The 14,769-nt window shown below is 39.7% G+C and overlaps 2 protein-coding genes across 2 annotated transcripts; both read right to left on the bottom strand.

The window, feature by feature from the left end:
* Positions 1-4,019: 4,019 nt before the first annotated feature.
* On the bottom strand, positions 4,020-7,524 carry arpp19b (cAMP-regulated phosphoprotein 19b). The gene is made up of 3 exons (XM_053642368.1): positions 7,323-7,524; positions 6,889-7,011; positions 4,020-4,922 (listed from the first exon to the last, which is right to left on the bottom strand). The coding sequence occupies exons 1-3, from the start codon at positions 7,374-7,376 to the stop codon at positions 4,752-4,754; spliced, it is 348 nt and encodes a 115-aa protein (XP_053498343.1). The 5' UTR covers positions 7,377-7,524; the 3' UTR covers positions 4,020-4,751.
* A 1,723-nt stretch (positions 7,525-9,247) lies between these two features.
* bet1l (Bet1 golgi vesicular membrane trafficking protein-like) lies at positions 9,248-14,743 on the bottom strand. The gene is made up of 4 exons (XM_053642092.1): positions 14,435-14,743; positions 11,054-11,139; positions 10,678-10,734; positions 9,248-9,896 (listed from the first exon to the last, which is right to left on the bottom strand). The coding sequence occupies exons 1-4, from the start codon at positions 14,454-14,456 to the stop codon at positions 9,729-9,731; spliced, it is 333 nt and encodes a 110-aa protein (XP_053498067.1). The 5' UTR covers positions 14,457-14,743; the 3' UTR covers positions 9,248-9,728.
* Positions 14,744-14,769: the final 26 nt, after the last annotated feature.

Here is a 14,769-nt window from a genome sequence, read left to right as displayed (position 1 = left end):
TAACTATATGTACTTAATGTATATACTGTACTTAACTATATGTACTTAATTTACACTCTACTTAATTTATATACTGTACTTAACTATATGTACTTAATTTACACTCTACTTAATTTATATACTGTACTTAACTATATGTACTTAATTTACACGCTACTTAATTTATATACTGTACTTAACTATATGTACTTAATTTACACGCTACTTAATTTATATACTGTACTTAACTATATGTACTTAATTTACACTCTACTTAATTTATATACTGTACTTAACTATATGTACTTAATTTACACGCTACTTAATTTATATACTGTACTTAATTATATGTACTTAATTTACACTCTACTTAATTTATATACTGTACTTAACTATATGTACTTAATTTACACTCTACTTAATTTATATACTGTACTTAACTATATGTACTTAATTTACACGCTACTTAATTTATATACTGTACTTAACTATATGTACTTAATTTACACGCTACTTAATTTATATACTGTACTTAACTATATGTACTTAATTTACACTCTACTTAATTTATATACTGTACTTAACTATATGTACTTAATGTATATACTGTACTTAACTATATGTACTTAATTTACACTCTAAATTTATATACTATACTTAACTATATGTACTTAATTTACACTACTTAATTTATATACTGTACTTAACTATATGTACTTAATGTATATACTGTACTTAACTATATGTACTTAACTATATGTACTTAATTTACACTACTTAATTTATATACTGTACTTAACTATATGTACTTAATGTATATACTGTACTTAACTATATGTACTTAACTATATGTACTTAATTTACACTGTACTTAATTTTTATACTGTACTTAACTATATGTACTTAATTTACACTCTACTTAATTTATATACTGTACTTAACTATATGTACTTAATTTACACTCTACTTAATTTATATACTGTAGCACTTAACTCAAAATGACATAAATAAATAAACATCATTTGAAAGTTGACAACATTCAATTGAAACAATGTTAAGTTAATAACTTAATCACGGTAAATGATTTTTAAAATTTCATTTAATGAAATTAGAGATAAAATAATGAAATAACGTGGAATTTTAAATGTGTAAATTCCATTCATTCATCCATCCATTTTAAGTACCGCGTATCCTACACTGGGTTGCAGTGAAGCCTGGAGTCTATCCCAGGGAACTCGAGGAAGAAGGCGGGGGACACCTTGGACAGGGTGCTAACCCATCACAGGGCACACACAATCACACACTCATTCACACACTACGGACAATTTGGAGATGCCAGTCATCCTACAGAGCATGTCTTTGGAATGGGGGAGGAAACCGGAGTACCCGGAGGAAACCCGGAAAGCATGGGGAGAACATGCAAAATCCACCCACGCAGGGCGGAGATGGGATTCGAACCCCTAACCCCCGGAGGTGCGAGACAAACGATCTAAGCGCTAAGCAATAAAGATTGAATAGAAATCCTAAAAATGTAATAATTCATACTGAGATCAAGTTAAACTAGTGTTGTATGCATATATACACATATATACATACATACATCCATACATAGAGACACAGAACACTTTGTCACTTTATTAGGAACACCTGTACACCTACTCATTCATGTAATTATCTAATCAGTCAATCATGTGGCAGCAGTGCAATGAATAAATTCATACAGATACGGGTTAGCATCTTCAGGTAATGTTCACATCAACCATCAGAATGGGGGAAATATGTGATCTCAGTGATTTTGACCGTGGTATGATTGTTGGTGCCAGACGGGCTGGTTTGAGTATTTATATAACTGCTGATCTCCTGGGATTTTCACTCACAACAGTCTCTAGAGTTTACTCAGAATGGTGCGATACAGAAAAATCATCCAGTGAGCAGCAGTTCTGAAGACAGAAACACCTTGTTGATGAGAGAGGTCAATGTAGAATGACCAGACTGGTTTGAGCTGACAGAAAGGCTACAGTAACTCAGATAACCACTCTGTAGAATTATGGTGAGCAGAAAAGCATCCCAGAATGCACAACACGTCCAACCTTGAGGTGGAAGGACTACAACAGCAGAAGACCACGTCGGTTTCCACTTCTGTCGGGCCAGGAACAGAAAGCTGAGGCTGCAGTAGGCACAGGCTCACCAAAACTGGACAGAAGACTGGAAAAACATAGCCTGGTCTAACGAATCTCGATTTCTGCTGAGGCACACAGGTGGTAGAGTCAGAATTTGGTGCGAACAGCATGAATCCATGGACCCAACCTGCCTCGTGTCAACAGTGCAGGCTGGTGGAGGTGATGTAATGGTGCGGGGAATGTTTTCTTGGCACACTTTGGGCCTGTTAATACCAAATAATCATCGCTTGAATGCCACAGCCCATCTGAGTATTGTTACTGACCAAGTGCATCTCTTCATGGCCACAATTTACTCATCTTCTAAATGCACCATGTCACAAAACAAAAGTCATTTCAATCTGGTTTCATGAACATGACAATGAGTTGTGTTCCTCACTGGCCTTCCCAGTCACCATATCTGAATCGAACAGGACACCTTTGGGAACCACATATGGGTGTGATGGTCAGTGGTCGTACCTTTGGCCATATAGTGTATATGTATAACTTATGAACTTATGAATAACTATGTTATGAGAATGTGCTATCCAAAAATCCAGTTGTCTTTAAGAAAGCCATGTAACTTATACAAATAGAAGCAAACGTTGCAGTGAAAACAAGTTACAGAATTATCATACGTCGTGTGGACTGCAGCTAGGTAATAGTAAAGTTGTTTGCACCACCGTGGTGTAAAAAAAATCTGTTTAGGATGCAAATCTTACTTAACTAGTGTTCTTAACACACCTCAAACAACAAACACATATAGAGGGACAGGACACTTCAAACTCATTAGTGTAGTTCTTTTAGCAGATGCAATTAAGACATACTGACAGTAGGAGGAGCTGTAGCACCCTTAGACCCCATAGCGATGGAAAATTCGGATCTTTTATGCTGAGTCGATTCTTTTAGTTCGGCTCAGAAATAAGAACCGACTCATTCGGCTACTGAAAGGCTCAGTCATTTAAAAAAAAAAAAAAATCATAACGTTTGCCATATTTTAAGCAGTGATCGTTCCTTCCTTGCCTAACTATAGCTGAAATTGTTTCATGAAATCCTACTATAGCCTACATTTGAATTAAATAAACAGTATTAGTTTGCGTTATAGCACTGTGTTACAAAATCTAATTCAAATAATTCCAACACAATAGTGTTATTTTGTCTTAATAGACTTTAAGTACATACACACAATTGAGTCAGACTGATTTAAAAGGTTTTCATGGGAGCATTTTAGCAGTTACTGAAAAGAACTAAACGTCAAATGGCGTCGCGTATACCTTTCAACATTCTCCTGCGAGAGCTGGCTCAATGTGCAGACTCTTAATAATTCTTACAGTAAATGTATGTCTGTTGAGAGAAAGCACAGTTTTCCTCATGCAGTCGTTACCTATATAAACAAATTGAATTTAGGGCTGCAAATAACGATTATTTTCAATAATCGATTAATCGGACGATTCTTCCCCCCCCCCCCCCGATTACTCGAGTAGTCGGATTGGTCGCACAAAAGCACCGATAATTAAACTACAGTTCTAAATTAATAATAAAATCACCCTTTCACTGCACCTCATGGTTTCTGATCCTCACTGCCTTTAGACATATTATTTTACTTGTGTTTACTTTGATCGTACCGGTTTAATTAGACATTACAGATCTAACTCGCGCTCCCACTGTTCATCACCGCGTCTACACTGCGACTGAGGAGCAACGCCGCCTCGATACAGATAGATCACTTCCGATATAATAACCGACAGAATTTACACTACAAGCGCTCAAACACAGCATATAATGACAATAAACTGAATTAAACTAAATCTTTTAAGCAACTCGCACCAGTTTTTTCAAACCCCTTGAGCAGGATGCGGTTTGCACATCGAAGGTGAAAAAGGAAACAGATCAGAATGTTCTTGTGCAAAACTAGTTTATTTACAAAACAAATGGCACAGTTGTGACAGTCGGTGCTTGTGCACAGTTTGAAGAATAAGAGTGAGCTGCCCCAACCAGAAGACCTAACTGGAAAAACACATCGGCACAAGCTTGTGGCTAAACCCCGAAGGGCTTCGCTGATCAGAGTGGGCAAATATTGCCCAGGAGAAACCGTGGAAGATATCATTAAGGCAAGTTTCACCAATCACACGCAGAAGGCGAGCAGCACACGTTGGAAAAACCCTCTGCGTCTTACTGGAAATTCGTTATAACAAATGAGAGAGCTAGTGTAAATGTCTGGATCACACATGAACTGTTGCAAAGAAGGAAGGGAGTGAGTGAGTGAGTAAAACTAGTAAAATCCTAAAAAAGGTTTCTGTTCAATTGTTTCAGTCAGATAACCGTGCATTCACACCTGCGAGTAGAAATTGCGACTACATCTACTACTTCAAAAGCCAAAACGTTTCGTTTCCACACATGAACGGGTAAAGGATGGCGTCTGGCAGCAAACATTTGATCAAAACAGCATTTCTTCGGAGCAATTACACAGGCGATAGAAAGCTAGGGAAGGAAATGGACACAAAAGAACAAAGAGAGAGAACGAGAGCGACACACACACACACACACGTAAAATGGAGGTAAAGCAGAGATCGAAGCATCAGGAATGGTAACAGGAAAGTCCTGGCAGAGTTCATATCAAACAGCCAGTTTGCTGGCCACCAGTGAGGTCTTCCTTTGTGGCAGGTCCTGAGGAGTTGGGATGTGATCTCCGGTGATCTCGGTTTTCTCCGCCGCAGCTGCAGGAAGCTGTTTATTCTTCATTTTGGCTTTGGCCATATTGTAATCTCCTGAGTCAAAGTACTTTTGCTGGAGAAAAGAATGAGCATTGATTAATATATCAAAACACTAATATTAATATACCAAACACTCTAGAGCAGTGGTCACCAATCCTGTTCCTGGAGATCTACCTTCATGAAGACTTTAGCTCCAACCATAATCGCACCGTGATCAACTAAAACAGGTGTATTAGACTTGGAGTGGTTGGACATGAAGAAGATAAAGAACTGCCCTACGTCCCAATTCGCCTACTATCCATCCTAAACAGTATCCCAGATTCGATTTAGCGTGTCCCAGATCGTAGTATGTTGAAATGCCGATCCCAAAGATACCCGGATGGTCAATTATTTCCAGGAGATTTTCGAAGTGTGGATCCGAGGACAATTTTTCAGCGAATATTTCCCACAACTCCTTGCGTGAGGGAGGAGGAGGAGGAGTTTTGTGACTGTTTGCTTTGCCAAATTCAAGCACGTGTTTTAGAAAGGTTTCAATGAAACGTGGGAAAAAAAAATTAAATGAAGGAAATGATCAATTACATAACGTAAATTATGTAAGGAATAACGAATGAAGAAAAGCTGAAACGCAACGAGGAGTTTGTTCACGGCGACAGCGTTCAAGTCAATTCAATTCAATTTGTATAGCGCTTTTAATAATGGACATTGCCTCAAAGCAGCTTTACAGAAACATATAAACACAGGAGACAGATTTTAAGTGTGTGAATTTATCCCTATTGAGCGAGCCGGTGGTGACGGTGGCGAGGAAAAAACTCCTTAAGATGATCTGAGGAAGAAACCTTGAGAGGAACCAGACTCAGAAGGGAACCCGTCCTCATCTGGATCACAACGGATAGTGTGAAAGTTAAAGAAAGTTCATTGTGGTGTTTATATGAAGTCTGTTTGTTGAACTAGTCCACTGTTCACTAAAGGAGACCTGAGTGCAAAACTGTACATGGTAAGTGCAGTCTCAAGGCCATCGCAGCAACCGTACTCCCATAGTTCTCTTCCGTTACAGGACATGTTGGTATTTCCTAGTCCTCGCATACTCTTTTAATACACACTCAAAAGTATGTACATTTAGTATACAGTTGTGCCCAAAAGTTTGCATACCCCTTGCAGAATCTGCTAAATTGTAATACTGTTAACAAAATAAGATTGATCATAAAAATCCCATGTTGTTTATTTAGTCCTGTCCTGAATAAGCGATTTCACATAACAGATGCTTACACATAATCCACAAGGCAAGATTATAGCTGAATTTATCAAAATTACCCCGTTCAAAAGTTTACACACACTCGATTATTAATACCGTGTGTCGCTACCTGGATGATCAGCGACTGTGTTTGTTTTGTGAGAGTTGTTCATGAGTCCCTTGTTTGTCCTGAGCAGTTAAACTACCCACTGTTCTTCAGAAAAATCCTCCAGGTCCTAGACATTCTTTACTTTTCCAGCATCTTCTGCATATTTGACCCCTTTCCAACAGCAGCTACATGATGTTCAGGTCCGTCTTTTCACACTGAGGACGACTGGGGGACTCGCACACGACTATTACAAAAGGTGCAAACGTTCACTCATGCTCAAGAAGGCAACACGATACATTAAGATCCAGGAGGATGTAAACTTTTGAACAGGAAAGAAGATCTTTAAACAAAACAATAACAATTTACACCGATCATCCGGTTCAAAAATGTTCATTATTATCTCGTCTTGCGGACTTTGTACGCATCTGTTATGTGAAAGAGCTTATTCAGGACAGTACTAAATAAAAAAACATGGGATTTTTAATGATCGCTCTTATTTTGTTAACAGTATTACGATTTAGCAGATTGTGAAAGGGGTGTGCAAACCTTTGGGCACGACCGTACAAGTCGAGACGCAGGGTCGGTGAGCACTGCTCAAAGGCGGTCAGGTTCGTTGTAATGGCTCGTGATCAACACATCATCTGAACAATAAGGAAATTCATTTCTGCACGGCATGCTTGTTTGGACACGGAATCATACCCCTTTCTGGAGTCTTTTCCTCAGCAGGTCTGAGCCTCCTGGCTTAGTGCCCAGATGAGGATATCTAGCCTTCAGCTTAGCTTCTTCTGCCTTCTCAGGACTCACGACTTTATCCTGCATCTCCTGTACAACATGGGGAGTGAATAAAGGACAAGGGAGAGTTAGTAAACAAACAAATATAGAATTAAACTATAAATAAACTCGGTGGTCAACAAGTGGGTAATCCCAAACAGGCTTTCAGAGCTGCAGGGCATGTTCATGCTGAGATTAGTGAAGAAGGATGACGTTATATCAGAGCAATGCTGGGCAAATATACACGCCATGATCATTTCCAGACGTTGGGATATGATATGACATGACATGACATGACATGAGAGCCACATTGGGAAACAGAATGCTAGCTGGTGACTTGCTAACGCTTAGCTGGGACTGACCTGCTGCTCCTCTGTAGTCACCTCCTCCACAGCCTGCTCGGTCTCTTTGGACATTGTTGATAAATACACGCGAATAAATACGAGCTTGCCAATAAACTGCTCGGGTATTTGTCTCTGCACAACCTCCAGCACAAGGCCAATGTGCTGCTAACGGTTGGGAAGGTAAATGAAAGTAACCTGAATGGATGGAGCTAGTGCTACTTTATGCAATAGCGCCATCTACAGGACCGGAGACATAAACATCTGCGGTGGGTTTTTCCTAGCTTTATTACTCACTCCAACTGAAATGAATATCGAAGAATGTCAGAAATAGCCTACTCAAATATTGTTGTAGACTATACACCGATCAGGTATAACATTAAAACATTAAACCCACCTGGATAATATTGTGTAGGTCCGCTTTGTGCCACCAAGACAGCTCTGAGACGTCTAGACATAGGCTTCACAGGAGCTCTGAAGGTGTGCTGTGGTATCTGGTACCAAGACGTTAGCTAGCTGTAGATCCTTTACGAGTCCTGTAAGTTGCAAGGTGGGGCCTCTATCCCAGAACATCCCAGAGATGCTCAAACAGATTGAGATCTAGGGAATTTGGAGGCCGAGTCAACACTTTGTACTCTTTGTCATGTTCCTCAAACCGTTCCTGAAGTATCGCAATTATTTTATACATCAACATATACTGTACTCAGGGTTTAAACTGGGATTCAGGAAGAAGCTCTACTTCTTTTCACGGGTGCCAACAGCCCAGTTCAACCATACATGTTATTATATTGCATTTCCAACATTAAATCATTACAAATATGACATACAACCAGGTCCATAAATATTTGGACACTGACAAAGTTGTTATTTTAGCTGTCTACCGAAATATAGTGGAGTTGATATAAAATAATGAACTAAAGCACAAAGTACAGAGTAAATACGACAAGATGTAAACCATTACTAAGCCTCAAATACAGGAAGACTAGATTAGAGTTTGCCAAAAAAAAAAAAAAAAAAATGAAAAGCCCGTATAGTTCTGGAACAACATCCTATGGACAGATGGCACAAAGATCAACTTGTACCAGAATGATAGAAAGAGAAAAGTATAAAGAAGGGAAAAAAGGGCTCATGAGCCAAAGTGTATCACCTCATCTTATGGCATGGGCATGCATGCCTGCCGGTGGAACTGGTTCCCTTGTATTTATTGATGATGTGACTGCTGACAAAAGCTGCAGGATTAAATCTGAAGGGCTATAATATCTGCTCAGATTTAGCTCAATGCTTCAAAACCCATTGGATAGTGCTTCATGCTGCTGATGGACAACGACTGAAAGCATTCTTCCAAACCAACCCAAGACTTTTTTTAAGGCAATGAAGTAGAATTTTAGCCAAGTCCTGACCTGAATACAATTGAGCACGCATTTCCAGACACCAATGTTATTTCAACTCTAATATCCTGTGGTAAACAGCTAACGTAATAACTTTGTCAATGTCCAAGTATGGGCCTGATTCAATATATAAAATTTTAAGGGCTAAATTTAGCTACGATTAGATGGGCAAGCTTTCAGTATTCAGTATTTATCTCTGGCTTGTCAGGCATCCAACGACATCAAAGTATCTTCTTTATTTTCCGGATAAAGATATACGATAAAGTAAAGACCTTAAAATAGTCACTCTTCAGATATTCAAGCCAGCTTAAATACATACTGTGGCATATAACAAAGCCAACAATTTACAATTTTTAAAGAAAAGTTCTCTAGTGCTCTATAAAACTATGTTAAGCTGTATAAGCACGACACACTAGGATTTACATAATAATCAAATTAAAGTACCAGAGCTCAACTCCGTGCTGTTCACCTAAAGAGCATATTTAAAAGTTGAAAAGAAGGCCTGAGAATGAACAAAATTAAAATAAATAAATAAATAAATAAATAAAAGGCAAATGTGCATTTTTTTTATTATACAGAAGAAAACATTAGAAATACCCTTACGAATAATAATGAGAAGAAACAATACAGATACAGTATGTCTATACTTAGTTACATACAAGACAATTAGTAGAAACAAAGTTCAGTTATAAAGCATTTAGTTCTTACATTATTTTAAATAGTCTTATGTCATTCCTTAGGATTTCCAAGAATTAAAAAAATCTCTTTAAAATCTTTATTTCGTTACATCATTTATGGAATATATTGCAATCAAAGCCTCATTACATCACTATAGTAATTAGCAAGCATCTCAGTACAGGATAAAAAGGATTCACACCAAGGAGCTTTCAGTTCTAATCACCTTTAATACACCTGGAAGATGAGCGATCTGTGAAAACATTTCCTCATATAAACAAAGATGAAGTACTGAATTCTCAGAAATGAATATATTTCTCATAAAACTGAGAAAATGTTGTACAAAAAAAATAATGCAGACATGTCAGTTCTGTATTCTTCTGACTAGATAGTAAAGCACAAAGAACGTCAGGACCAGGCCTACTGACACGTAGCACAGGATCTTGCGGTTATCTCGGCCAGAGCGGACCATCGTGGAAAACCTCTTCACGCTGCCCGTTAACAGTCCGGTTGCACTGAGAAAATTCGAGTCCTGAAGGAAAAAAAAAAATTCTCAAAATCAATGTACTTTGTTAATAAATGTTAGCATCTTCAAATATTTTATAACTGTATGGCAGAAAGCCACCGAGTACCATATTTCCTAAAATGTCCACAGGGTCGCCGAAAAGACAATGGGAATATGTTGAGCAAAAAAAACAGTTACAGTGGCTGGGGATGAACCTGTAGAGCAGGGGTGGGCAATCTTATCCGGAAAGGGCGGGTGTGGGTGCAGGTTTTCATTCCAACCAAGCAGGAGCCACACCTGATTCCACTTGTTTAATCAGTTGATCTTGGCTTTCAATAGACTCAGGTGTGACTTCTGCTTGGTTGGAATGAAAACCTGCACCCACACCCGCCCTTTCCGAATAAGATTGGACACCCCTGCTGTAGAGCATATGTTGTAAATAATAAATACCGGGTGTCCTAAAAGTCTCCATACATAGGGAAAATTAACACTTTTGAGCAAAATGCATTCCAAAATGTTTCTCGGCGAGCACATCACACACACGACACCGCGGCCAAATTTATTAACAAATTCAAAAAGACTGGAAGTGTTGAGGACCAACCGAGAAGTGGACGTCCACCAACATCCACTGACGAAGGCACAACCGACGTGGTGCTGGCAAACATGGCCCCTTATGTATAGAGGCTTTTGGGACACCCTGGATGTATACTCTCATGGGTTCCTAACTTTTCTGCCACCCGGTATATTGTTTAGACTAGGAATAGTCCCAGTCCTGTTGTTTTACATGACTGCTGACAGGATAACACACCATGCCATCCAAGTATGAATTCTGTTCTTCAGCCTCCTTGTCAATATCATATGCCAGCTGTAAATAAGAAGAGAAAGAAATAATGATAATGATAATGATTCTTTATTTGTCACGTATACATTACAGCACAGTGAAATTCTATTCTTCGCATACCCCAGCGTGTTAGGAAGTTGGGGTCAGCCATGATACAGCGCCCCCTGGAGCAGAGAGGGTTAAGGGCCTTGCTCAAGGGCCCAACAATGGCAGCTTGGCAGTGCTGGGGCTTGAACCCCCGACCTTCCGATCAGTCACCCAGAGCCTTAACCGCCAAGCCACCACTGCGCCACACATTTTATTAACACAGGAATCTGTACAGTAATGCATGATGCTGACATACCGACTTCAGTCTGGATACTTTGCTTGCGAGGTTCTCAGCTATGTGTTTGTTTTCTGCGTCCAACATATCATCAACAGCGCCATGTCCTAGAAAGACAATGGTGGAAGAAGTACACAAATCCTTTACTCGAGTAAGAGCAGATATGAGCTAATCAATAAAAATCCTATTTTCTCCTTGTGGTAGACAATTTACGAGTAGTGAAAGGCTTAGACAGCTGTCAGTTTATTAGGTACACTTCTCTCATATCTACACCCAGTGGCCTTTGACCACAAAGGTGTACTTTTCTATACGTATACATACTCACTAGTCAGTATGTTGCAGTACACAATGTGGTCAGTTCCCCTACACGCTGTCCTTCAATAGTAAGAGAGCACTACAAATACTGAGCAGATATTATCTGGGTGGTGGATCCGACACCACGCACAGTATCCACCACAGAAATACATACAGGTGTGATGGCCAGGTGTCTACATACTTTTGGCCACATACTGCAAGTCAGTTTTGACAGCACACAATTTTCCTAACTCTATCTAAAGACTATGTGTTTCAGCCACACCCATTGCTAACAGCCATGCAATATCCATAGACAAACATTGACAGTAGAATGGGTCGTACTGGAGAGCTCAGCGACTTTAAACGTGGCACTTGCAACAAGTCAGTTTGTGACATTTCAGCCCCTGGTCAGCTGTAAGAGCTATTATTGTGAAATGGAAGCACCTTGGAGCAACAATAGCCTAAGATCACTACGTGCATCGTGAAGCGTGGGGTAGAGTGGTGTAAACACACCACCACTAGACTGTGAAGCAGTGGAAACCTGTTCTCCAGAGTGATTAATCATGCTTCACTATCTGAGATTCTGATTGATGAATCTGGGTTTGACAGATGCCAAGAGAACACGACCTCGCCGAGGGTTAGGGTTATGGACCTAGCAGAATGCACAGTGTCAAGAGTAAAGTTTGGTGGAAGAGAGATAATTATCTGGGGCTGTTTTTTTTTAGGGTTTGGGCCTTCCAGTGAAGGGAAATGTTAATGCTTCAGCATATAAAGGCATTTTAGACATCTGTATGGTTCTAACTATGGCAGTATTAGCTCAAGTGGCAGTTATACAACTGAGCAGTTGAGGGTTAAGGGCCTTACGCAAGGGCCCAACAGTGGTAGCTTAGCAGTGCTGGGGCTTGAACTCCTGACCTTCTGATTAAGGTTCTGGGTTACTGATCAGAAGGTCAGGAGTTCAAGCCCCAGCACTGCTAAGCTACCACTGTTGGGCCCTTAACCCTCAACTGCTCAGTTGTATAATTGAGATAGATGTAAGTCTCTCTGGATAAGGACAACTGCCAAATGCTGTAAATGTAACTTTGTTGCAACAGTCCGAAGAAGACTCTAGTCCTCGCTGGCTGTCGCTCTTGTCTTGTGGCTGTTGTGACATCTAATTTCCCCTCAACATTCTCGTTGTCTTTCTCTCTTCTGTTCCAGCATGACAATTACCCCGTGTACAAAGCGATCTCCATGGAGACGTGGTTTGCCAAGGTTGGATCTCGAGTGTCCTGCACAGAGCCCTGACCTCAACCCCACTGAACCCTTTTGGGATGAACTGGAACGCTGACCGCACTACAGACATCAGTATCTTCATGTAGCTGAAAGTACACAAATCCCCACAGCCATGCTCCAAAATCTAGCAGAAAGCCTTCCCAGAAGAGTGGAGGCTGTTATGGATGAAAAGAGGGGGCAACTCCCTATATATATATATATATATATATATATATATAGATATATATAGATATATATATAGATATATATATATATATATATATATATATATATATATATATATATATATATATAGAGAGAGAGAGAGAGAGAGAGAGAGAGAGAGAGAGAGAGTACTTATTAAGAAGCGCAAGAGGCGCAGTATTTTTGCGGTGGGTTATTATCAAGTGGCATGCCCAATTGACTCATTCCATCACATCAGCGGTACAGTGCATCCGGAAAGTATTCACAGCGCTTCACTTTTCCCACATTTTGTTATGTTACAGCCTTATTCCAAAATGGATTAAATTCATTATTTTCCTCAAAATTCTACAAACAATACCCCATAATGACAACGTGAAAGAAATCTAGTGCATGATTTGGGGACAATTTGGAAACACAGGAACTTCCTGACGAGTTCAGGAACACACATAGCCCACCACAAACTTGTCTCTGAGCCGCTGGACGCAGTCCTCCTCCCCAAAACAACTGCAGCATGCAAATGTGACGCACACACTAACAAATTAGACCCTGTTTTCCTAGGAAATGCTCGAGCCGACGGTGCAGCAAAGCAAGCAGCTGCATCTATGGTCCTAAAATACAAAATAAAATTAATCACTCCTTCTTTAAAGCATTCAGACCTCCAAGCATGGGCTACGAGGACGACGAAAAGGCTGTGTGGTGCAAAGCAGGCTGCACGGTTGTTGACGGAGTTTGGCGGTGCCCCCAGGGCTGTCCTTGTCTTCAAAGGGGGAATGATAGCTGCGATAAAGCAGTGGATTCTCTAATTACTCTAAAAATAATAATAATAATAATAATAATTTGTTTACTCTGTTTGCGCAACTCATAACGTTGGTTGAGGTTCAAAGGTAGAGACGGCCACGTCCCTATGTCCAGACAGGACTAGGTGGGTGAATATTTGAGTATTGACTCAAAGCAGCACTGTGTATATCATCCAGCTAGTGGTGGGGTGGTAGAGAGAGAAAATGGGACACTAAAACACAGATTGAGCAAATGCTGTTCTGAAGCAGGCTTTGGATAGGCTTAGCCCTTTGGGATACTGTTTGGGAGACCTCCACACACAGGAATTGGACCTGTGACAGCTCCTCTCCCCGACGGTACACAGAAGTGTGTCATGCTTCGCATTTCATATATATATATATATATATATATATATATATATATATATATATATAGTAGTAGTAGTTCAGCACAAGCACTTCAGAGTGCTCTCATTATTCTATCCTGTATTAACCATTTTTCTGTAATAAACCTTTTTACCTTCAGAGGATGAGTCTGCGAGTGTTGTCTAATTTCCACGACAAAACTTACTCAGAACTTACTTATTATGCATTAAGGGCTAACTACATTTTGTAGAGTCAACTTTTAAAAGTGGCTGCATCAAACACACACACACACACACACACACACACACAAAATAGAGAGATCCTGAGTATAGCTGATGACTGAATCTGTCTGAAGTTAGGCCTAGCAAATTAATATAAATGAACTAATTAAATGAACATTATGAATGTTTTTTTTTTTTTTTTGGTAAGGAAGTGTTGTGAGTCTGGACTAAAAATGTGTTAGCAGTACATTACACAGCTGTATTAACAAGCGCTACGTGTCACTTACCCCTGTTCCAGTGATCAGCCATCTTTATAAACAAGACTTATCCCCAAACTCTCCAGCTAACTACTCAAAAACTAGTTAGCGAAAAAGAAAACATTAAAAAAAAAAGATGTTTCTACGAGCAAAACAGTTCCTCTATGAGTCAAAATATAAACACGGGTGTTCTCTTAAAATCTCGACAGGCTAAAAAGGATTGTGGGATATGTTAGTCCGCCTGCTCTGCTCCACTCCGCTCAACTCAGCTGGATTAGCCGTCTCGGTTCATCCTGATTATTCTGATAATGGTCGCCATCTTTGTTTAGCTGCGATTGGCTAGCAGGTCATCATCAAACGCGGCG

Source organism: Ictalurus furcatus, chromosome 14, assembly GCF_023375685.1.
Source record: "Ictalurus furcatus strain D&B chromosome 14, Billie_1.0, whole genome shotgun sequence".
In the NCBI taxonomy this organism is placed as follows: Eukaryota; Metazoa; Chordata; class Actinopteri; order Siluriformes; family Ictaluridae; genus Ictalurus; species Ictalurus furcatus.
Note: the sequence above shows the minus strand (reverse complement) of the source record. Positions and strands in the feature narration are given on the sequence as shown.

Excerpts from the sequence above, each read along its gene's own strand:
- arpp19b (XM_053642368.1), bottom strand. The coding sequence starts at position 7,376 with ATGTCCAAAGAGACCGAGCAGGCTGTGGAGGAGGTGACTACAGAGGAG. Across the intron at positions 7,012-7,322 it reads TGACTACAGAGGAGCAGCAG|GAGATGCAGGATAAAGTCGT; the intron begins GTCAGTCCCAGC and ends CATGTTGTACAG. Across the intron at positions 4,923-6,888 it reads GGAAAAGACTCCAGAAAGGG|CAAAAGTACTTTGACTCAGG; the intron begins GTATGATTCCGT and ends TCTTTTCTCCAG.
- bet1l (XM_053642092.1), bottom strand. The coding sequence starts at position 14,456 with ATGGCTGATCACTGGAACAGGG. Across the intron at positions 10,735-11,053 it reads AAGTATCCAGACTGAAGTCG|CTGGCATATGATATTGACAA; the intron begins GTATGTCAGCAT and ends TCTTATTTACAG. Across the intron at positions 9,897-10,677 it reads ATTCATACTTGGATGGCATG|GACTCGAATTTTCTCAGTGC; the intron begins GTGTGTTATCCT and ends TTTTTCCTTCAG.